The 25,204-nt window shown below is 38.0% G+C and overlaps 1 protein-coding gene across 4 annotated transcripts; it reads left to right on the top strand.

Moving 5' to 3' along the window:
* Nucleotides 1-1,398: 1,398 nt before the first annotated feature.
* dennd1a (DENN/MADD domain containing 1A) lies at nucleotides 1,399-25,131 on the top strand. 4 transcript variants are annotated; one of them, XM_053648689.1, is made up of 23 exons: nucleotides 1,401-1,640; nucleotides 6,543-6,601; nucleotides 9,300-9,343; nucleotides 10,117-10,166; nucleotides 10,251-10,370; nucleotides 10,451-10,520; nucleotides 11,043-11,123; nucleotides 13,002-13,055; nucleotides 13,327-13,437; nucleotides 14,259-14,359; nucleotides 15,498-15,543; nucleotides 16,092-16,193; nucleotides 16,331-16,456; nucleotides 17,581-17,682; nucleotides 17,768-17,855; nucleotides 20,083-20,123; nucleotides 20,226-20,297; nucleotides 20,799-20,855; nucleotides 20,988-21,077; nucleotides 21,548-21,618; nucleotides 23,173-23,310; nucleotides 23,736-24,015; nucleotides 24,146-25,131. In XM_053648689.1, the coding sequence occupies exons 1-23, from the start codon at nucleotides 1,534-1,536 to the stop codon at nucleotides 25,076-25,078; spliced, it is 2,943 nt and encodes a 980-aa protein (XP_053504664.1). In that variant the 5' UTR covers nucleotides 1,401-1,533; the 3' UTR covers nucleotides 25,079-25,131. The 4 variants fall into 4 exon arrangements, with proteins under 4 accessions (XP_053504663.1, XP_053504662.1, XP_053504665.1 ...); XM_053648688.1 differs by having other exon boundaries at nucleotides 1,399-1,640; nucleotides 13,005-13,055; nucleotides 20,083-20,297; XM_053648687.1 differs by having other exon boundaries at nucleotides 1,400-1,640; nucleotides 20,083-20,297.
* Nucleotides 25,132-25,204: the final 73 nt, after the last annotated feature.

Raw genomic sequence — 25,204 nt, forward strand, 5'->3', positions numbered from 1 at the left:
TGTTCAAAGAGGTTCTACATACCACAACAATACAGACTTGAAAGAATACACAGCAGGGACAAATTCGCACTGATGAATTTGATGGCATGATGCCAAACTGATTCTGAGGCTGTATCTCTGCAATGCTTTGGCATATTCACACTAAACTTTGTGTGTGTCATTGTCACCTCACACTGACCACACAACATCAATTTGGTGAAATCTATTGGTCAAAAAAATGTATTACATATTTATAACTATAAAGCATATCAGCCCAAGGTCGCATAGCTCATCCCGCAGTCCATCGTTTATTCCTCCTGAGCTTTGTTCTACAATGTTCAGCAGAATTTGCCAATGATAGACATGTGCACTAGCGCTTCCGATGTACATCTGTTTAAAAAGTTTCCCAATTGGTGTAAGCTACATATGCACCATATTAATGGACCCAAAGTGGCCGACTGCGTGCTACCATGCCGCCATCTTGGACCATCTCCAAGATGAGATGTGTGATATTAAAACTGTCATTGTCCCCTTAAAGATTATGCCTGGGGATTCCTCCACAAAGTATCCCTGCAGTGTAATAGATTGTTTGCAATTCTCCTGATTAAAAATAATTGGTCTGTGTGTGTATTACAGACATTTGTGAAATTGATCATATTGAAATATCATTCAGTCTTCCTACCTGCCTGCAAATGAGCTGTATAAGGTACATCTTCAAAGGCGAATTAGAAAAAGTGATGGAGATGGACCTTATACAACTTCAAATGGAGGGAAAAAAGCTGAACATAAAAAGACCAGGCTTGAAATGGAATTGCTGGAACACCGGATAAAGGTACGCAAAGTATTTGCCTAGTGATGATTATTCTGTCATTCATTATTGAATGGTAAAGAATACATAAATACAAATGTCTTTTTCAATTAGAGGAAATAAAGAAACAATGAATCACACTTGACTGTTCACTTTGTGCATTGGTCATTTAATTTGAATGAATATTGGCAGATCACATCTAGTACAATGAACCTTCTGTGCTTGGCCCCCTACAAATCCTAAAAATTACCATATGTTAAAACAACAGTGTCTCTCACATTTGGTGCTTGGACCATAATCCTTCCAAAAAACAATAGGGTCCTTTGCACCCTTTGTGCTTAGACCCTGAAAACATAATTAATTATTTAATTCGAAAACTCGAAATACAATTTTGAATCTCGTGGCCACATTATACTAAATAAAAAGTGCACACACACACACACACACACACACACACACACACACACACACACACACAAAACCCGTTTCCTTTGTGGCCTCTCGCGAAAAATAAATAAATTTTTATCATTCTAGGCAGCGATCAATCTGCGCAGCCTGCATTAAACCGAACACACCGATATTTTAATCACGCGACTCGCGCGTAATTTGGAGCAAGCTGCTTGGTAAATGAAGTTCATCAGGTCTGTGGTTTAACTATCAGCGATTCTCACGGAGCTCTTTGTAAAACTGCATCTCCCAGAATTCCTGCGTGCACTCACCAGTGATAGTCGCGTGTGGAGGTTCGTATGTGCTGTCTAACGGGGCTGTCAAATGGATATTGTTCTTTCAGCAAGTTAATACTTCAACGCTGCACTGAGTCCGAAAAAGATTTGAGAATGGGGTCTCGAATCAAGTAAGCGCCTTGTCATCTACCGTTATCTGTCTCAGGTTACTGAGGGCTCCCAGTGCGGATTTAGACCCCTGTAGGCCCGGTTCTACTGGTTCCGACAGGGTGATGATGTTCTCGTTATTTTGTGCCAGGTTCACAAGTTTAATTACATAAACGTTTATTATTATTATTATTATTATTATTATTATTATTATTATGAACATTATCCCTGTTTATTTGTCTCAAACAATACGAGCACAATGCTAGTGTGTGTATCGTCACAGCTAACAGTTATTGGGTCCCAGAACGTTCTCTAAATTTATCATTTATTTTTAATATTCATACATTCATGCTTGAGTAATCATAAATAAAACAAATCAGTCTATATAATTAAATAATCAGCACACAATCCATGTTGTTGTTGGTCCATTGTTTACATAAAATAACAAGCCATGTATTTTGGGATATTCAAAACCGTAATTATCATTTAATAATTAAATTAAATTGAAAAAGCATGAAAACCTTTTGATAGATAAAAAATGTGCAAGAATACTAACATTAAAAATGAATTATAACTATTACCTGATCAACTTCTCCATTTGAAAAAAAAAAAACAAGTTCACTTCCACCACTGTCCTCTGCAAATTTAACAAAATAAATAAAAATAAGGCAACTTACATTACATGGATATTAGATTAAACAATTAGAATTAGATTTTAAAAATGAAATAAATAAATAAACGATACTATATAGGCCTTTAATATCATGAAGTGTCGAGTGGTCTGATGTTGCATGCAACAGCAAAACATCTAATTCTTCTTTAAAAATATAAATTAACATGAAAAGCAAACATTCATTGGATATTAAGATTTGTTTTGTTTATTTGGTCAGATCTTCTCAATGAAAGATAAAATACACTCAGTCCTCTGCATTTTGGTTCCCAGATTAATTTATTCATTTTTAGAGACTTTTATGAATTTATACTGAAAAGCAAGACATACACTGATTATAGCTCAAGTGCAGCATCGCAGTATGAAGTGATTTTGATATTGACTAGAGCTGATATTTTAGTTTAAATATATACAAAACAGGCGGAGATTATTTAATTCACCCTCATTCTCTCCCACTGCTCTCACCGTCAGCGACAGGCAGGCTGGGATTCTTTTTGGTCAGAAACCACTACCTCTGGCGAACTTTGTCGTTAAAACAAAAATACTCATTTTAAACATGCGCTTCAGTGAGTAATGTTCTAATCAGGACTCTCTGTTGAAGTCTCTTTGCACTTCCCAGCTGCCATTTAAACGGGACGCAGCATTAGTTTTATTCACAACAGTTAATGATTGTGGCTGTGTTTCATGACCATACATGACAGGTTTTACGTGTCAGACGCTATATTTTACTTCCCTGAACTGTGCAACTGTGAACTAATATGTGAAACCTAACTAATTAGCCAGCTAGCTAGCTACCATCCAACACTGCTTAGCCTAGGTAACTAGCTAATAAACTAGTTAGTAGTTTTAACTAACTAGCTTACTAACGTTAGTCAGAGAGAAGATAAGTGACAGTAACATTAATGTCCTTTGAAACGGTAGTTAAAGTGTTGAATTAGGTTCATTGAAGCTTAAGTGGACGAGGTTGGTATAAACACACTGTACAGCTGTCATTACAAGATGTGGTAGAAAGAAACGGTTAAGAGAGTAGAATTTCAAACAAATCGACTCAGCTGATAGTGCTCTGACATAGGTCAGCGATGATTGACAAGACAGGGGCACTTCAGGGGCCAGTCAGATTTAAGCTGGGGTTGCCAGTGCCTATCTGGCCCCATCCCTGGATCTGCCAGTGCAGATGTCAATTCTCTAAACTGACCTGAAAATAACCATTAGAGAATGTTCTGTATAGGTTCTCTTTAGGTTGTTAGATCCTATACAGGTCCATATACAAAACAGATAAGCAGACTGAAATTCATTACCTATTTTTCCCCTCCAAATGGTTTTATAAGTGGTTTTATATACACACAGGCTTGCTCACCCTGACTAATAAATGTGTTACTTTTGGAAATGGACATGGTTAAATTTCTCCCCCTACTAGAATAAAAGAACCTAACTCTTTTTTCCCAGTGGGCTACTTGGCCAGTCTAAAACCTTAATGAAATCCCTTGTTGAGTTGGCAGTGTGCTTTGGGTCATTGTCTTGCCGCATGATGAAGTTCCTCCCAATTAGATTGCATTTCTGTGTAAATTGGCAGACAATGTTTCTGTAGACTTCTGAATTCATTTTGCTGCTACCATCATGAGTTGCATCCTCAATAAAGATTAGTAAGAATGTTCCAGAAACAGCTATGCGAGCCCACAACCTCCACCGTGCTTGACCGAGGAGCTTGACTTTCTTCACACAGTCCTTTCCTTCTTTTTGCTAGAGGTTAATCTTGGTTCCAGATCCTTTGTGGCTTATTTTTGTATTTCTTTATGAATTCCATTCCGGCCTTCCATTTCTTACTGCTGGTGAGTGGTTTGCATCTTGTGGTATGGCCTCTATATTTCTTCCATTCCAAATGGTGGATTGTGATACCTTGATCTGTGGAGGCTATTGCTAATGTCACTCATTGTTGTTTTGGGGTTTTTCGTCACAGCTCTCACAATATTTCTGTCATCCATGGCTGTTGTTTTCCTTGGCTGACCTGTTCCATGTCTAGGGATGGGTACCGAAAGCCGGTATTAAACTGGCCCCGGTGTTAAATTATGAAAGACCGTAGTCTCGATAAGCTCTGACTCTATCGGTTCAGCTTTCGGTACTCGAGAAATTAAGAAAATATATTTCCTATTTATTATTGCTAAATAAACGTTGTCTTGCACATTTTATCTCACCAACCATTTATAATTTGCGATAATTTTAAGACATTCATCTGCATTTTTGTTATTGACAATCCAGTGAGATCTCTGACACCAACTTCTTATATATATATATATATTATATAGAATGATAATCATTATATCTGGCCTCCAATGGGGGGCTTTAGTTACAAAAGGTTCAGAACCTCTGGTTTAGACAATTAATCTAACAGGGCACTCCTTGGCAAAAAGAGACACATGTGAGTCACCTGAGTCATCTTTTATCTCAAAGCTTCAGTGTAAAGCTAAAACAAAAGAATTTGTCATGCCATTCCAATCCTTTTGGACAGAACTGTATGATTTTATTATAACTTGTGACCGAAACTGATGGAAAAATTCTTTCTGGATACTGGATTTTTGATTTTTCACGAGCTGTAAGCTGTAATTCTCAAAATTAAAACAAAAAAATTGCTCGAAATATTTCACTATGTGTAATGAATCAGGAATATATGAAAGTTCCACTTTTTGAATAAAATTACGGGAAAAATTGAACTTGAAAAATGAAAAATTTTTGAGATGCACCTGAAAATGTATCAGTTTATCACTGTTCCTGCAGTTAGTTCATTATAGTGGTGTCTGAAATAAAATGTTTCCTCTGTGATGAAATGATCTGTCTGAGTTTTTTTTCCCCCGTGTTTCATGTTTGTGTCATGAGGCCATGGATTTATTTACTGTAAATTATAATCATGTTGTTGTGGTAAGTGCACATCAGTGAGAGACTTCACATGGCTGTAGCTGTCATTAAAATGGTTGATTTGTTCAGTTTGCAGAATCTCACACATTTTCCCCAGTGGCTTTCCCTAAAAGTCAACTCAATTTTAAAAGAATTCTAAAGCATCTATCATTCCAAGAGTTATGATAAACCTGATAATTTAGGGATGCACCGAAATTTCCGCCGCCGAAAATATATGCTGCCATGCCACGCCCCTCAGTGCTCGGCGCTCAGATCTCACTCTCGATCTAGCCGACGGTTATCGTTGCGTTGCGACGTCACTAGGTCTGTGATTTAAAGAACATTACTTTGAGGCGGAGTAAAAGCAGCGTGCACAGGGAATGATCCTGGCGGAGCTGGAGGTGATGAATGCATCTGCTGAAGGATCGACGCACAGCACAGAGTAAAGTGTGCCAGAGAAACGGGTGTGTACAAGCGATGAGGCGAAAACTCCCTCACTTTCTGACATGTTTGATGAGATTCTACAGGAAAGCCTCCGATCCTCAGCAGTGCCACAAAAAGCACCGCTACGCTTTGCATTGCTTGTGCGGATTGCGCACAGGTATTTCTCTGTCCCAAGCACCTGCACAGAGAGTGATAGAATATTCAGTGCAGCACCTCATGTTCTTGATGAGAAGAGGAAGCGTCTCTCCTGCCAGAAAGCTGAGCAACTTTTGTTCTTGAAGAGAAACCTGCCACTTTTGCTTAAATAGAAAGCAGTCCAGTTTGCTGTGTGTGTAGCAATTACATTAAAAGTTGTGTAGCTCTGCAAAAGATTGTTCTTGACTTGAGGCAAGATCTGTTGTGTACAGTTTGAGATTGGTTTCAGTTCTATTGCTGCTGTTTTGCACAATAATCTTTAATTAATGTGGAAATACGTTTACATAAACAGAATTAAATCTAATATTAATACAATTATACAAAAAAACTATTCTAAAATGGGGTTTAAAAAAAATTCAGTTTCGGTTTTCAACCAACTGCATGCTGAACTTTCGGTTTCCGCCCAGAATTTTCCTTTCGGTGCATCACTAGTGGAATTGTGCTTTTAAACACTAGTTAAATTGACTTATTTCAGTATATTTAACGTTTGTTATTGCTTGATACGGAGAAGTGGAAATTGTTTAGAAATGCTTTTGATGCAGATTGACCTGATTATTGACTTGATAGTCCAATGTACCAGGTTTAGTATAAAACAGTGCTCCTAACAGCAGATTGCCTGGACATAACAGATTAGTTTATGTGTTCTTCTTATTTTCTGACTATGCGTAAATACTTTTATTAATATCGTAATTTTTTTACTTTAACTTTCGGCACCTGTGTATTTCAGGGACAAGCCTAAGAAGATCTTTGAGGCTTACATGGAGGTGATCTCCTCTGAGACAAAAGGTGAAGCTTTACCTATACTCATTCCAACATCACGTCATACATCACTTCATATACCCAATATATACCTCCTAGAGAGGCCTGGAAAAAGGATACGTGTGTTTCAATTTCTTTGATACAGGAGTGCATACATTTTAGCTCAATTAGATAGCTCGTTATCATTATAGACAATTCCATTGTGTGTGTCTGCTTTTAAAGCTGTGATAAGGAGAAATGGTTTATAATATATAAATATTTTAAACATTAGACTGAACATGCATGCACAATTTGTTTATATATTATAAATATATTACACTAATATAAATATAGAGTAATGACTGCCGGTATGAATATGAATGGGGCAGTGCGCAGCATGGTGGCGGTATTACGTACGTGCCGCCCCTCAGTGACGAAAGCCATGCAGTTCATTTTGTGTCATTTTTGCATTTACAAACATACAAAACGTGGTTAAATTGCTCTCTGCTCTGGTGTGTGTAGATATGCATGTTCATCCTCTGACATTTTTTCCTTAGCACACGAAAAAAAGAATGAAATATAATAATACATTATTATTAAACATAGGCCAGCTAGTGTCTAGTGGTCTTTATACATTTAAAACTTATTTAGTAAGGAAATGAAGCCTTTTACTTGCCTTGAGTGTATGGTCATGTGAAAAAATAAGTACACCCTATGGAAATTGTTTTTTTTGTTTTGTTTTTTGGACATATTTGGAGACGCAAACATTTGATCCTCTTTGAAACAGTGCCAATTAATAAAGTTAATGCACCCTATCAAATGACTGACATTTTGTAGTAATTTTCAGAATTTAAATGAACAAAAAAACAGATCAGTCACATGGAAAAAGTAAGTACACCCCTACATTTATCACACGTCGTTCAAGATTGGGTGCCAGTGATTAGAACCTGCTTAGGGAAAGCAGGTGGAACCGGTCTTATTTACACCCCTCTTATATCTAGTGTCTGGTGTTCCCTTTGCTATTGAGGTGTGTGGTGTCATCATGCCAAGATCTAAAGAGTTCTGTAAGGCCTTCAGAGAAAAGGTTGTGGATGTCTATGAGTCTGGTAAGGGATTTAAAAAGACCTCCAAATTATTTGAAACACATCATTCCAGTGTAAGGAAAATAATCTACAAATGACGCAGATTTCAAATGACTGCTAGTTTGTCCAGGACTGTCCGTCCCAGCAAATTCAGCTCAAGAACATGTGATGCAGGATCTGCTAGTAAGTCTTGCAACTGTTGGTCCCAAAGTGCATGCTTCTACAATCAGAAAGAGATTTTGACCTGCATGGGAGGCACGCCAGGAAAAAAGCCTTTGTAAGAATATAGTTTGCCAATGAGCATACAGGCAAAGACCAGGCCTTTTGGAATAATGTGCTCTGGACAGATGAATCAAAGATAGAGTTGTTTGGCCACAGTAACAGCAGACATGATTGGTACAGACCAAAGACAGCTTTTCAGCAGAAACACCTCATACCAACTGTTAAACACAGTGATGGAAATGTTATGGTTTGGGGTTGCTTCACTTCCTCAGGGACTGGACAGCTTGCGTTCATTTATTTAACTATGAATTCTGCATCATATCAAAGAGTGCTTGAAGATAATTTGAGGCCATCTGTCCAAAAGTTAAAGTTGAACTGAAAGTGGATCTTTCAACAGGATAATGATCCTACTCACATGAGCAAATCCACCAAGGAACGGCTCAAAAAGTATAAATGGAGGGTTATGGAATGTCCTAGTCAAAGCACAGATTTGAATCCCATTGAAATGTTGTCGGGGGATTTGAAACGGGCAGAACATGCAAGAAAAATTCTCAAACATCTTGCAATTGAAAGAATATTGCATGGAAGAGTGGTCAAAAATTTCAGTTATTTCTGCTAAAGGGGGCAATACTAACTTCTGAGGGCAAGGGTGTACTTACTTTTTCCACAGAAGATTATCACATCTATTGATATTTCTGTTGAATAAATGATTGAACAAATTAATTTTCCTTGTAGTTTTGTCCAAGTATATCAACTTTATTAATAGGCGCTGTTTCAAACATGATCAATTGTTTACTCGTCCAAATATGTCAAAAAAGCCAACAGTTTCCATGGGGTGTACTTATTTTTTCCCATGACTGTATGTATTTAGTGTTCACAGCTCTACATTCTTATTGAATGTGTATTACATAGTGTTTGCCATCAGATGAAATGGTGGAGAAGGACACAGCGCAGTAAATATTATTCTGAGAGTAGTTAAGAAACGTATTTATTTATATTATATATGAATTATATTGTTTTCCTGAAATGCCAAAACTCCAAATTCTTACATTCAGCAGTTTTAAAATCAACAGTTCTTATTCCCAAGTTCTTCCAACTCTAAGTTGTTTGGCATTATTGATTTAAAATTGCTATTTTGTGTTCCCAAACTTTCCTGGACCATATAGTAAAATGTAAAATGTGGTAGTATAATCCCACGTTATCCGGATTTGGAGATTAGGAAGGTGCACCTATATGCCAAATTTGTTATATCTATATCAGTCTCTTCCCATTACAGTCAATCACAGAGAAATTATACTAACAAGTACGCTACGATTCCTAATAAAATCATGAATTTTTTATTAGTATTCTTCTTCCTTTTATTTGTTAGTAGTGGTAATACTAGCAGCAGTAGTAGTATAGTATCCGGTATCACTCATTTACATTGTTACTGTGTTGTTTAGGGCCAGAGATGTGTTGGCTTTTCCCCGAGGACTATACTGACCAGGTCTGCATATAATTTATTATGCTTTACTCACATGTGTGTGGCTTTATACCTCTGTGCACTCCGTGTGTGTGCATAAATGTGCACAACTGTCTTCCTGACACACTTGTTCTCATACATTTCTTCACTGTTACCACGTGCATACCACACACTTAAGAACTGTGTATCTGGTGCCTGCCTACATCTGACAACTTGCCCTGACATCGACAGCTTCCAGATTAGAAGCTCCTCCACGAGGAGGCATATGTGTGGAAAAACAGCTGTTCTAGTCTGTTCTCCCTTAAACACACACCTACTTACACATATATTATCCGAAAGACACAGTGTATACATGCAATTATATAAAATTTTATAAATCAGATTGGAGCTGCTGACATGTAAGTTAGAATTCCATGAACACATGGATTTCTAACTTACATGTCAGCTGTAAGTTTGCCGTCAGTGCGGTTGCTTTAATCTGGTGGTCCCTTTAAGATTTTTGTGTTTCTGATGACGTCGAAGGTCACATGACAATGCCAACATGGCGAATGTAGTATGTCTGGGATTGTATTCATACTACACACATACTGATTAGTGCGTACTGTTTCAACAGCCGTGTAGTAGGTACTGTCACAGTACACGATTTCGGGCGCAGCCTCAGACTTTTTTATGAAAGCCAAATCCAAGTAATGTCGAGTGTCTTTTAACTATTTCTTTAGGTGTTCATAGTAGACTACTAAAAATAGTCATTTTCCGTAGTCAATAGAAAATAATTTCTTCCATTCTCTTCCCCTCAGGAAACTTTGCAGATTGTGCCTAAGTTTTGTTTCCCTTTCAGGATGGACAGGTAACACACGTTCAGGCACACATGCATACTTTTGCCTCACGTCTGTCTTTAGATGCAGATCTTCAGATCCATTCTCTATCACAGTGTGGCAGTGAGACAGGTGGGGAACAACTTCACATTTGTCCTGACTGATGTTGAGAGTAAGCAGCGCTTTGGCTTTTGCCAACTATCGGATGGAGCTCAGAGCTGCTACTGCTTTCTCAGGTGAGATTCAGTTATCTCTTGTGGTTTGATGTGTTCTAACAGTGTTATAAATGTGTGGATGTGTTTGTTTATGCATACAGTTATCTGCCATGGTTTGAAGTGTTCTACAAACTGCTGAATATGCTGGCTAACTACACTAATAAAGGACAGGTAAGCATAGTCACAGCGATGAGTAGCTCGGTCACTGTGGATTGCGTTTGTTTGTTTGGGGGTGTGGTCTAACTATGTATTTGGGTTTCTAGCCAGTTACACCATGATATTTTCATAAAATATCATGGATTGTGGATCATGGATGCAGTAAATGTTTGGAAGTGGAAATTGCACCCAAAGCCGACTGCATATAGGGATAGGCAAAAGTTTTCTAACCTAAAAGCCTGTATATCAATTGGGTGGTATTTTGCTGAAAGCTTCTCCGGGTTGGAGAGAGGAATGTTGATCCAGAAGGAAATAAAATCACTAAGTAGCAGATGTGAACAATGAAATTACCCCAATCCAAAATAAGACCTACTGTCAGATAGTAAGTGGCGGGTAATTAGATGCTGCTGTTATAAGAGGTGTATCATAATTATAAAGTTCATTTTCATCTTTTGGACGCCACTAAATTACTACATGCTTTTCTTTAGGAATTGAATTATTTTTTTTAAACGCATGTTTTATGTGTACCTGCTACAGGAGAGTTTAAAGAAGGAATTGTTGGAGTCTCTACATGCTTTGCCCATTCCTGACCCGGGAATGTCTGTATACCTGAATATGGTAATAATTTAAGCTTATTAAACATTCACAGGGAAGATCTACATGACTGAGTAGTCTCTCACAAAGCAAATGTTGACATTACTCTAAGGCTCCATCCACACATTTATGGATATCTTTGAAAACATAGCTTTTTGATGTGTGTTTGCCTCCCGTCCACATGAAAAAACTGTGAAAATGGAGTTTTAAAATCCAGATGTTTTTGAAAACGCTAATGTCACAGCATGAATTTGCACAAACTCATGGGTGGTGTTGTGTGTGTGTGTGTTATGAATGTGCTAAGACTTTATCATGAATGCAGACTAGGTGGTTAATTTATCATCTGTAATATCTTATTTCATAAAACAGAATACATCTCCATGCACTGTGCTAAAGTATTTGTATTAGATGTTCAAGAAAGAATAGGAGACTCTCTGATTCCTAGTACATACAGGACCCTCCACTAATATTGGCACCCTTGGTAAATATGAGCAAAGAAGGCTGCTTTCATGGATATCAAACAATTCAAACAAAACACAGGTTTATCAGAATAAATCTTTGTTAAATATAGGTGTGCAACAAATATAGGCTGCCTTTGATTCCCCAGATTATCTGAGATGAGCAAGGCCTGCAGTTCATTAGATGTTTGTCTGGGTTCTTTATTTTGTGACTTCCTGGATGACTCCTTGATGTTCTCTTGGATTCACCACTGTTGAATGTTGGTTGGTGGACAGCAGTCTTCAGGTCAGGCCACAGATTTTCAATTGGATTTAAATCTTTGACTCAGCCATTCCAAAATTTCTTGTTGGAGCATGCATTTTCACTATAAATGCAGATATCTGGATGACTGGAGCAAGTTCTCTACCTACTTATATTTGGCTCAACCCAAGCTGCTTGTGATGGCATCAAGCTTTCTAGTTCCATCTGCTGAAAGGCAACCCAAGAGCATGACACCACCATGCTTGATTACAGGAATGGCATTACTTGGGTAATGGGCTGGATTTGGTTTGTACCCAACTTTATGCTTTGGCTTTAGACCAAATGGATCAACTGTATTCTCATCAGGACACCACAAAATCTTTCTCAGAAGTGGCTTCGTTCTGGACACTCTCCCATAGAGGCCAGATCTGTGAACAGCTGGTGATTTTGTTGAGGTCTGCACAGGTTCTCCTGTTTCAGCCAGTGAGCTCTGTTGTTGCTGGACTCTTGTACACTTCTTTGACATTTGCCCTTCTTGCCAGAGCACTCAGTTTGGCCTGATCTGTCTGGGTTGTGCCACTTTGTTATAATGGATTTCACCGTGCTCTCAAGAAATTTTGAGAAATTTCAATCAAAATTTTGCCAATGTAAATGGGGAGGAGTATTTTTGTTGTGAGGCTGAGTAAACAACATTTGATCAGGATTTGTTTTTAATGATATGGGTTAACACCTTGAATGTGTCAGTGCTGCAGCGTTCCTCTAGAATGATCAGTAAGTGCTCTCCATTACTGCAATGACATAAACCGTTGTTGTGTCTGGTAAATGTCTGCACACCATTTTGGCAGACTGCTGTGCTAGACAATCCATTCCGATTCTGCTGGACATATTACAAAATAAAATACTCACAGAATTGTTGGTTATCACAGCTGATTTGCATTTCCCATGCTGATTGCAGAACTTTTGTCTTAACATCAAGGGCTTTTTAGCCTTGGAATCAATAACCATAGGATGTAGATTCTTCAAAATATTCACTCAGCTGACATAAATTTTAAGCACTCCTTTTGAACTATAGAATAGCCAATAAATAATCTAAATAATGTATTCAAATTGCATGTCAAGTAGACTTGGTAATGTATCTTGCAGGATTGTGAACCAATACAAAAAACATACTCACAAGCTTTTGTTCTTCCTCTCAATCTTTAGCAGACCTGTTTCACTGTGCCTGATCTGAGGGAATTGCCAAGTATTCCTGAAAATGTGAGTTACTTTAAACACAATGTAAAGGCCACGCTAACCATATACAAAAGAAACTGTTGAACTGCACACCTGGCGCTTTTAAACAATTCTCATTACATGCAACACACAAAATCACTTCCTTATTTTGGCCATTACTGTTTTCTGAGGATCGCAGTATCTCAAGGTGTCAATTTCAACCCTGCACAAATTTCCCTCTTGTGTGTTAAGTTGAGCTCATTACCATTTCCTTTTCAGTAACTGAAACTGATATGTATTTATTTATTTATTTCAGAGAAACCTGACAGAGTATTTTGTAGCAGTAGATGTAAACAACATGCTCCATCTGTACGCAAGCATGCTGTATGAACGAAGAGTCCTAATCAGCTCCAGCAACCTGAGCACTGTGAGTGTAAACTTTTCTCTCCATTGTATTCTATATACAGTGCCCTCCACTAATATTGGCACCCTTGGTAAATATGAGCAAAGAAGGCTGTGAATATTTGTCTTTATTGCTTAACCTTTTGATCTTTTGTTCAATTCTCATGGATATCAAAACAATTGCAAACACAACAGAGGTTTATCCCAAAAAATATATCTTTGTTAAATATAGGTGTGCAACAATTATTGGCACCCCTATGAATTCATATGAGAAAAATATATTTGAAGTATATTCCCATTGATATTTGCCATTTTTTAGTACACCTGGGTGACTGGGAACAGGAAATTGTTCGACCATGACTTGCTCTTTCACTGGGGTATAAATATGAGGTAACACACAGGCCAAATTCCCTTAGTCATTCATAACAATGGGTAAGAGCGAGGAATATAGCTGTGATGTGCGGCAAAAGGTTGTTGAGCTTCACACAATAGGAAGTGTCTATAAGAAAATAGCACAAGCATTGAAAATGCCCATTTCCACCATCAGGGCAATAATGAAGAAGTTCCAGTGAACTGGAAATGTTATGAATCAACCTGGAATTGGACGGGTGTCTCTATCGTCTCAACGCACTGTGAAGAGGACGGTTCGATTGGCCAAAACATCTCCAAAAGTTTAAACAATAAAGATAATTTTTCACAGCCTTCTCTGCTCATATTTACCAAGGGTGCCAATATTAGTGGAAGGCAATGTGTATATATACAGTACCCTCCTTTCGTTGAAAAACCAGCTGCTACTGCCGAAGATGATGATCTTTCTCTCTCGGTTGTTCTCTTTCTCTCTTGTAGTTAACAGCATGTGTCCATGGTGCGGCAGCCATGTTGTATCCCATGTACTGGCAGCACGTTTACATCCCAGTGCTCCCACAGCATCTACTAGACTACTGCTGGTAAGAACTTGTGTATACACACAGACACCACACTACCAAAACAACACAATATACACAGCCATTGATTAGAAGATAAGTTTATCATTCTAAGTGAGAACACACAAAGAACAAACATCTACTCCTAATGGAAATAAACCTACACAATACAGCAGCACAATGACTAATACTTGTTAAACATTAGACAATTATTGATTGGTTGGTCTGTGTTATGAAGCATGCTATGGTGCACTACAACGTTTTATGGAAACGGTAGAGCACTTTAAAACAAAGGACGATTTCCTGTATGGAACATTATACACTGATTTTAGTCTCGGGACATAAATCGTGTTGTCATTTGAGTAATATTTTGATTTGTAATCATTCATTTGTATGAATTTGAGAATTTGTTCATGCCCTTGGTTGAGCCATGCTTATTAACTGCTGTGACTTCGTTTGAGTCCCACTTTATCTGGTTTTATAGCTGTATGCAGATTTATGTTGATATTTTATCCGTCTTTCCTGCCATATCAGAAAACATTATCTCATGCTGTTTTGGCCAAAAAATCTGTATTTTGTCTGACTTAATGGTTTAAAAATGACTTAACGCATTCTCAAATGAATGATTAGTATGGATTAGTATGATTAAATGTTTTAAAAGTCATCAAAAAAGCAGAGGTCTCCATTCTGCTTTCGGTTCACATAGAACTCGATCCGAAAAAGAGTCAAGTCGCTAATTCCAGGCATTGAAACTATTATACAACCTCAAAGCTTTGGGTGGTTGGTTGGAGAAATGATTTGGCCCGTGTACGCACACTGCAAGCAAAACAAATTTTTCAAGCTTTGTGTATAGCAAAAAAAGAATCGCCATTCCTATACTTTCAGCAGGGACTGTATTTTTACAACTAAACAAAAATGAATAAAAATAAATGATGGATTAAACAATTTTCAAAATGAATTGATATTTGCAGGTAGGTGCTTTGTTTTAGTAATTATAAACTTTTGTGCAAACTACACAGTTCATTTTTATTGTGAGCGAGACAATTCTAACTGTTGTTTATTTAGTCTGTAGTAGTCCTGCAGGGATCGACTGTACCACCAGCATACTCTAAGTGTGTGCATGTATAAGGATAACGTTCTACTTTCTCTCTCTTTATGCTAGTGCTCCTATGCCGTACCTTATAGGAGTCCACTCCAGCCTGATGGAGGTAAGAAAATTCCTCACAGCTTGGGACTGGTTATAGTTTCTAAGGAGATCAGTTAGATGCTGTTTAAACATTATATCTACAGTGGATATAAAAAGTCTACACACCCTGTTATTGTGTGTTATATTTACAAGCAAAAGCTGCTTTAATAAAGTATTTGTCAAGGGAGTTTTTGTTCTTTAGAAAGTTTTTAGTTCTTTTAGGTAGTTTAGATCTGCTAAGAAATATGAATTCTATTTGATTGATTGAAATGTTTTGATTCAGCGTACTTGCTAAAAGAAACTCCCAGAAAAGCCTTCACATGTAGGATAAACCTAACGTTGCACAGAAGAGATCCCAAGGCAGTTTTATTTGAACTAATTTTAAGAACATTAGCTATAAATTCACTCAACTTAAGAGTAAGGGAAACAGTACTAAACAGTAAAATGTGTCTAAAATGTAAACTGAGCCAGCAGCTTAGCCTTTACCTTGACTCCCACTTGGTCATGCATAAAATGAAAAAAGACATATTGGATGTGTTGAACTAAATCTCATAACCTGTGTGTTTGCAGAAGGTGCGGGTAATGGCTCTGGATGATGTTGTAATTCTAAATGTGGATAGTAATACACTAGAGACTCCATTTGATGATCTACAGAACCTTCCTAATGATGTGGTGAGAGTACACACACACACACACACACACACACACACACACACACACACTCTTGCTGCCTTGCGTGAACTTGTGTTAATTTTAATTAGAACCTGTTGTATACATTGTGTGTTGATTTTTTGGTGTGTGTTTTGAAGGTGTCAACTCTAAAGAATCGTCTGAAAAAAGTTTCCACTACAATGGGAAATGGGGCAGCACGAGCGTTTTTGAAATCACAGGCAGCTCTGTTTGGCAGCTATAGGAGCGCTCTACGGATAGAACCGGTAAAACATACACACCTGAGGTCCCAACATCTACTGGCAGACTGTGGACCCAGAAAATTATTTCAGCTGACCAAACTGAGTACTCGAAGTAATACAGTAGCAGAGCTGATAAATGTATGAAAAACTGACCATAGTTCAGTGACTCTAGTTTTCTAAACACAGATTACCTCAGCTTTTGTAAGAAGTCCTCTGGCGTATTTGATCACATGCATTTATGTAATATATTTAGCTAACTTAGATTCCCATGGGGTTTTTTTTTCTTATATTTATTATTTATTTTTCAAATTTAAAGAATTTTATTTAACTCTCTCTTGTTTAAAAAAAATATCAACAAGAAAACCAGACTAAAGACAAAGAAGGACACCTCTATTATCCCCAGACTTGCACTTGCGGTCATTTTATAACAATTTAATAAAGTAACTTAGAAACTCGCAGAGTTCATACGGTCATAGAAAACCCTAGAAAAGTCATGGAATTTTTAAATAGCAATTTCCTGCCCTGGAGAAGTTTTGGAAAAAAAAATAAACCCAGAAATTTTTGGAAAAGTTGTGGAAATTTGTTTGGGCGATCAGTCACACCTGCACTTCCATCCGTCCTAACCTCATTACGTGGAATACGTGACACTCGATAATTGCTGCTTGCAACTATATTTTAATTTATTACTGTTTACTGCTCTTTATATATATATTTTTTAAAATGTAGAAACGTTTCATTTAATTATTTTTGAAGGCATTTTTGCTCCACAGCATTTCTTTGCATGTGCACAGTACTGTGTATATATATATTAGGGCTGCAGCTAATGATTATTGTATTAAATGATTATTATAGCCATTTATTTTTATTAATCGATTAGTTTGATTGTTTTTAAAAATATATTAATTTATCAGATATTTATAAGATCATATGTCACAGCATGATAATATTATCGAGTGATTGTCAGCCAAAAGAGACAAAGTAACACAAGGTGGCGGTATTCTGCTAGCAGCACTACACCTGATCTGTTTAAACTATTCGTGACCAGATTTGGCAGATATTTTTTCTTAGTCTCGCCGATATGTACACTGTAAGTTTGGGTCTTAGCATCAGGAGTCCACGCATGTGACCCCATGTATTTCTGCTTTCAGGATGAGCCAATTACATTCAACGAGGATGCATTCATCACACACAGATCCAACACAATGAGACAGTTTCTCCAGAATGCCACGCAGCTTCAGCTCTTCAAACAAGTATGAAAATACATGTACATACACTGGTCTATACTATGTATAGTTCTATGTAAAAATGTTTCTATGTATTGATGTAAATGCTTAGTTTATAGATGGACGCTTGGAACTGCTGAACTCTGGTGAAGGTTTCAATGATGTGTTTGAGGAGGAGATTAATATGGGAGAATATGCTGGTGAGGATATTTGAAAATATACATTTCATGTATTTGTGCTGGTCCACAAGGTCCAGTTTCTTACATTGTACATGTTTTGTGGGCAACACTGTCTGTAATGACCATGTTATCTGATGCCTAGTTGGATGTTCTGTTCTTTTTTTGTGGTACTATGTGTGTGCCCACACTAGGGGTGTAACACAATACCACTCTATCTGTGTTTAGTGCTCCAAATATGCACATCTGTATGTGTATTTAATTTATACACAACCCAAAGAGGGCATGGCCTAAACCAGATTTTAAAAAATAATTATTATTACATATAAACCCTACCATTCTGCCCCGGGATACATTGGAAAACACTGGAGAAAAAAACACAAGTAGAAATGCCAGCCCTGTAGGCATGGTCTGTGAATAATGGTCCTGACAGTTCCTCAACCTCAGCTATCACTTGAGTTCATAATTGAGGTCATAAGTGATGTGTATAGGACTGTTATTTACATCTGATTTGTGCAATTATTGATTTTTGCTTGTAAGAGCCTGTGACTTTTTCTAACAAATTTAGTTTGTTCTGTTTCCCGAAATATAATCCAGCTAGTAGCCTAATTTAAACCACCATGACCAGGCAGTTAGCAAGGATGGATGAACTTTTAAAAGCATCAGGTATTGACTCGCGTTCATGTAAATAAATGTGCTCTTTCTGTGTCCAGCAAGCTCCATATCTGACCGCTCGCCCCTGTCAGTAAAAACCTGAAGGCCCGCAGTCCAATGCACACTTCTAATCTCGAAGATTTATAAACAAATATTGGTATCTGTTTAGAGCACTTTATCTGCTCCTTCTGAATAATGTATTTGCATTCACATTAATGGCGTTTTGGCAGATGCCCTTATCTATAGCAACTCATAGAAACACATCTTCATGTTAGTTCCCTAGCTCAGGGACTAAGAGTACCACCAGTATAAAAACAGGCTAGTACAGTATAAAAAATGAGACAGTGATTTTTTTTTTAAAATATATAATAACAAATAGCAAGTGCTAATTTAAATACTTAGTGAAGAGGTAGCAATGGGGTGGTGGTGTGGGAGAATATAGAGACGTCGAAAATAAGTTGGGCGACTGCATTCTGGCATGAGAGAGCCAGTTTAGTGATGCAGTGACAGATGGTTAGATCTGAGAGTTGTCCAGGGAGATCACAAGATCGTTGACTTGCGGGTGCGTTTCCAGGGTTGGACAGCAGCTCAGTTTTGCCAGGATTAAGTTTCGGCTGATTAACTACTGTCCATGAAGAGATGTCTGACAGAAAGAAAAGAGAGAAGTGATACCTGGGTCTGAAGTATGCAGAGTGGGTTTCTTCAGGATGGTTATAACCCAAGCTGTCTTGAATACAGTTGTTGTATGGAGTCAATAATGGAAGTAGAGTTGAAGGGGAGGAGGTATTGTGAGATTAACTGGAGCATTGAGGAAGGGATGAGATCCAGTGGGCAGGTGCTGGGATTGCAGGACAAGATATCTGCAGGATCTGTTCATTTGATAGGGGAGAAAAATGTGTCAAAGAAAGAGGAGGGGAATCTTGACGGTGTAGTGCAGTAATGCCAGATCTTCTTGTTAAAGAAGGGAGGATGGTGAAGGAGGAGGGCAGTCCGAGAGCTTGGGGGAGCAGGGTAACATTGAAGAGAGGAGACAAGAGGACTGGAGCCTTGTACTTGTATTCGGCTATGTAGTGTTTAGAGTGGATGTATTTCTTTAAGTGGAATCACTCCCCTAAGCATTGATTTCAGTTTCCTCTCTTGCTCTGGTTAATACTCGAGTTAACCTTACCTCCGAGTCTGGGTTAGGGTTGGGGTCTGCTTTCTTTTTCTCAATTTGTAGTCTAGTGCAAAAGATTGACAGGTTATATCCCTAACCTACACCGATTCATTGCCCCTAGAGGTTGTGTAGTAAATGTATTTGTATCGGTAAATATATATAAAAATATATAAATATATTATACTTTCCGAATGTCTAAATGAAATTTAGTTCATTCAGTAGTTTCTTTTCTTTTCTTTTTTTTTTTTTTTTTTTTTTTTTTTAAGTGCACTGGTGTTCACAACATCTAATGCAATACTCGGGGTTTCCGCATTCTCAGGGTTTCAGTCTGGTAATAGAACTGTGTTCAGGTGGCAACAATCTGTATTTACTCTATGTAAAATATTTGTCTTATATACACGTTACTTGTTTATATATATTTATTGGTCTTGTTTTATACAGGTAGTGATAAAGTGTACCATCAGTGGCTTCTCACATTTAAGGTTGGTGTACTTGTTTTTGCGTGTCTCGGTTTTCTGTATCAGTATAATAATAATAATAATAATAATAATAATAATAATAATAACCTTGCATTTCCCTCACAGAAAGGGGGCGGGGCCATCTTTAACACTGTGAAAACAAAAGCAAACCCTGCTATGAAAACTGTCTACAAGTTTGTAAGTCCAGTATTCTCACAGATAGCTCAAACTTTTAACCACAATTCAATACACTGTTTATAAAAATTCTGAATATTTTTTAAAAAATGGCACATAGCTATGTCATCATATATTAAAAAATTATGAACAATAAAAGTAGATTCATCTTATTATATACATAAAATTTAAAACGCCTCTAAAAGATATTTACACAATTTATAATATTTGAATTATATGTGTATTTAATGTGTACTATTTTTTGTTGCTGGAAATGTTGCTGCATCTATAGATAGAATATTTCCATAAATATTTTGCTATAAGTTCCAGTTCAGGTTATATTATACTGAGTTTCTGCCAAATGTGTAGTTATCCTGTAAAGAAGTCACTAGCCTCATTCTAATGGATTTTACCTTCAGGTTACATGCCGTGTGTGTTTTTTAAGTATTGTATGATTTCTTATTTATGCTTGTACTAGAATTCACTTAGCTCCTTGTCAGGTTTTGATAATGTCTGGTTTTGCAGGCAAAGGACCATGCCAAGATGGGCATCAAAGAAGTGAGGAGTCGTCTTAAGCAAAAGGTCCATTCACATGTTTTGACTTGACAGAACATGACAGAACGCCACACACACACACACACACACACACACACACACACACACACACACACACACACGCGTCATAAACACTTGCACCTGTATGACTTTTTGCAGGAGATGACAGAGAACAGCCACTCCGGCAGCAGAGATGACTCTACCTCCACCTGGGAACAGAGACGACCAATTACAGTGCACCTTGGACAGGTACGCAGGACATTCTGTTGACACCATTTGAGTGTGTTATATTTTAGTCATTGTTGTTTATCTGTCTGTGTGTCTGAGGGTGTTGCATGCTCCATTTGCTAGATTATCACTCTCTTTCTGGTTACGGACAGTAGAAAAATGGAACGCCAGTGTACTGTGAATGAGTTCATTTCAATCATTTAATCATTTAAAAACTGTACTTAGTTTGAGATGTACACAAAAGCAAAATAACTCAGGATGGGGCAAATACTTTTTCACAGCACTGTAGGTATCCGTGTGGCACGTAGAGGTCTCCTTTCTGCAGCTCTGTCTCATTTTGCTGGACAGACAGTCCTTTCCCAGCCTGTTGAACATATAATCTTTATTCAAACTCTGTATGAATTAATATGATCTTGTACCATGTGTGCTGATATCTCTGAGGTACCCTGACTATCGTGTGTGTGTGTGTGTGTGTGTGTGTGTGTGTGTAGTCTTACCATCCCTGGGCGCTAGCAGCAAAAAGACCACGCAGCAACTTGGAACTTGAGAGCAGTCATGAACAGTAAGTTTAATTAGCATTAAAATGTTTTAAATTCCCGTTTCAGTGGTCTTAAAAATGAAACCGAACCGAACCGACACCGTAAAGAAGATTTATTTTCACTATCTGCTATCAAAGCACCCTGGGTTTCCAGAACACCTCAGCAGTGCTGCAGTAATTCATACAAAAGGAGGGGACCAAGTACTGAGCGCATAAATTAACATAAATTAACATACTTTTCAGAAGGTTGAAATTTCTGTATTACATTTCCTTTATTCTAATATCTTGAGATACTGGATTTTTATTTCCGTGAGCTGTAAGCCGTAATCATGGAGATTAAAACAAAAAAAGGCTTGAAATATTTCACTTTATGTGTAATGAGTCTAGAACATATGAAAGTTCCACTTTTTTAAATTAAATTTTGGAAAAATAATTAACTTTAACACAATATTCTAATTTTTTGACATGCACCTTTATTACTCTGCTGTTAGATGTTTTCTTGCCATCTTCTCATTCATGTGACATTGTGGTTTTTTTTTTTCCAATTTTATTTTTAAATTGTCCAAATTTTGGGGTTCAAAGGCAATGGTGTAGACACTATTGAAAACTACTGACACATTTACTAAAAGTCTGGTAGTCTCAGAGACGTTAACAACCCACAGGTCATTTGTATAATCTGAATGGAGAGAATATAAAACCAGCTTAAGTACCTGCGTAACAAAATGATGAAGACAAATTTCCCCGTCACCAAGTCACCGACTCTGAATATGCGCTTAGTGTTTGTTTATTCAGCACCGTACACACAAGCTATAGAACTCATGCTATACAAAAAAAAATCACATCACAGTTACATTCAATTACCAGTCTGTGTCACCCCAAATACTTGGATATTTTTATTTAGTTTAACATATTTACCTGTACTACCTGTACAGCTGTAGCCACCTGGCTAATGTTATTACACATAGCCAATGTAACTTATCCAGGCAACTTACCCAATATTTCATTACAGAGGGTTTGAGGGTTTTATTTTCTCCTTTGATTGCTGCAAAAAATCTTTAGTGATCAGGTTCTTTTGGAATGGAGTAAAACTGAATGTTTGTTGCATCACACAGTGCAGAACATTGAAGACGTTGATGTTCATTAGTAACTCCTGAGTCAGTAGTAAATATCACAGAGTGGCCGTACAGCTTGCTTAGAATAGCATCGTTTTTTGTGAAATTGTTGTGTAAATTTTTTTAAGCTTGTGTTAAATTTGTTATTCACCTTTATATAAAAATGTAAGCTTACACCTTTATGTATATTATATAGAAAATGTTGAATGAGTTACTATGAAAAGAAAGAAATTGTATTTACTTTTTGCACAATAATTAATTAGGCACAATAATTATATATTTTTCCCACTATATTTATCTCTTTTGCATTCTCTTTAGTTTTTTTCTTGCCTTGGTGTTTCTATGGTTCACGCCAATGTATTCACAGCTAACACCTAGCTTCTTTTTTTTGTGTGTGTGCGTATATGTGTTCCTGCACACTGTCGGTCTCTCTCTCTCTCTCTCTCTCTCTCTCTCTCTCTCTCAGTGATTCTAGCTTTATGCACCCTACACGTCACTACACTGTGTTTCTGTGCGAGGACTCTTCTGGTGATGAGCTGTCGCAGGACGATGACTTCATCTCTGCTTTTCCTGATCACTTCCTTCTCTCCACACCCTTTCAATGGTCTATTGTTTAATCTGCCTTTGAACCACTCACAGCCTGCCCCCTATTCTCTACCAGTAGTAGACCTGAAGTAATTTATAGCGTTCCTCTTAATGACACGTTGCATTAAAATGCGTTTGTGAAGCCTGAAACACTGGACACTGTTTGGTACAAGCAAAAGGGACACTATTTATCAATTGGGCTTTTGTCAGTTAGGCCCTTCAAAATAAATATATTCTGGATTTGAATGTGCATCATTGAGTGAGTATATTCTTTACCTGAGAATGTAGTACCAGCACTCTAAAATAAAATGTAAAAAATGACTATGTAATATAACATCCAGATAGGACAGCAAGAAATATCTAAGAATGGTCAGTGACATGGATAGTGTACTGAAGTTATAATGTGTGTGTGTGTGTGTGTGTGTGTGTGTGTGTGTGTGTCAGGTCTCAATCTTATCAGTCTCTGAAGGACACAGAGCTTGTGGAAAAGAAAGAGGAAGCGAGGACAACGTGTTTCCAGGGAAGACCAGCCGTGCATGGGCCGATACATACCAAGTTATCTGAGCTGAGTCTTTTAGATGATTCTTTCAGCAACCAGCAGGAGAAGCCTACATATGCCTTACATACGATAACCACAGACACCGTGCTCGACTCAGGACAGCGCCTAGAGGAACCAAGTCCGGTCTGCAAGCCGATTGAACAGCATGGCAACTTCGGCCACCAGGTGCCCTCTACATAGTAATATCTAATTCACTTAACATGTGCTCCTCTTTTCTACATGTATTTGTAAATGTGTTTATATTTAAATGTTCATACACCATGTATTTGTGTGTTGGGTGTTTGTGTGTCTGTAGCACATGGAGCTCAGTGGTGATGAAAATACTCAGACGCTACTGGGCCTGAAGCACACCAGTTACAACAGATTTTGGAGGCAGAAGTTACCAGACACTGTAGCCTTTTCCAGCCAAGATTTGTCCTCTTTTAATACGCCATTGTCTGTGCTACCACTGGAGCCCTGCACTCCCGGCAACGATAGAGCTTCCCCTGGCCCAGAGATGATGGAGGAAAGGAGTATAACAATTCCTCGCCCACAAGCACAGAAAAAATTAAGAGAACCAGGAGCTGTGCTTTCACCAACAGTGACTTTGCTGAAAGGTCTGAGACAGGATGAAAAAGAGGGGGCAGAAAGTGTGAAAAGGCAGGTGATTCACCAGACCCTCAATACACCCCCACTGACACAGTCTCAACCACCCAGCACAGATCCAGGGCCTGACCTGCTCCACCTGCTAGACCCTCTAAGTGGAGGAGAAGAACCCTATGAACCATCACGTCCCCCGCGGCCTGCTTTGACTCCATTTCAAGGCCAGCGTTCTCTTAACCCCTTCACACAGGTCCCCCACTACTTCCTCCAAAAATACTATAACCCTGTGCCTCCAGACAACACCTTCAGCACTGCTTACTTGTCACCACAAACTACTGCCTATTTCCATACCCCACCTGTCTTTATGTTTAGTCAGGCTTCCCCTGTGGGTGGAGCCACGATGAACGGGGCATGGCCTGTAGACAGAGCCTCACCAGCCTCCAGCAGTAGCACCTCTCTATACAGTCTGATTGATTCTCCAGCCCCATCCTGTCTATCCCAGGTTCTACCCCCCACCCACCTGGCAGACAAACCTAATGACCCTTTCAGTGACCTTCTCACCATGGCAACATCATCCACTGTTATAACCACACAAACAAAAAGGAAAATGGAAGATTTGCATAGAAAATGGGAGACTTTTGACTAACCTACCTGACTTGTCTCTGAACCAATAAAGATCTATTATATTTAAACAGACAATGTATAACTCCTCCAGGTTAAAGATTCAGTTCATACCCTTACACTAAAGGTTAAGATAGCACAGTTACACAGG

The sequence above is a fragment of the Ictalurus furcatus genome, chromosome 18, assembly GCF_023375685.1.
Source record: "Ictalurus furcatus strain D&B chromosome 18, Billie_1.0, whole genome shotgun sequence".
Classification (NCBI taxonomy): domain Eukaryota; kingdom Metazoa; phylum Chordata; class Actinopteri; order Siluriformes; family Ictaluridae; genus Ictalurus; species Ictalurus furcatus.

Excerpts from the sequence above, each read along its gene's own strand:
- dennd1a (XM_053648687.1), top strand. The coding sequence starts at position 1,534 with ATGTGCTGTCTAACGGGGCTGTCAAATGGATATTGTTCTTTCAGCAAG. Across the intron at positions 17,683-17,767 it reads AGCTTCAGCTCTTCAAACAA|TTTATAGATGGACGCTTGGA; the intron begins GTATGAAAATAC and ends GTAAATGCTTAG. Across the intron at positions 20,856-20,987 it reads GGAGTCGTCTTAAGCAAAAG|GAGATGACAGAGAACAGCCA; the intron begins GTCCATTCACAT and ends GACTTTTTGCAG.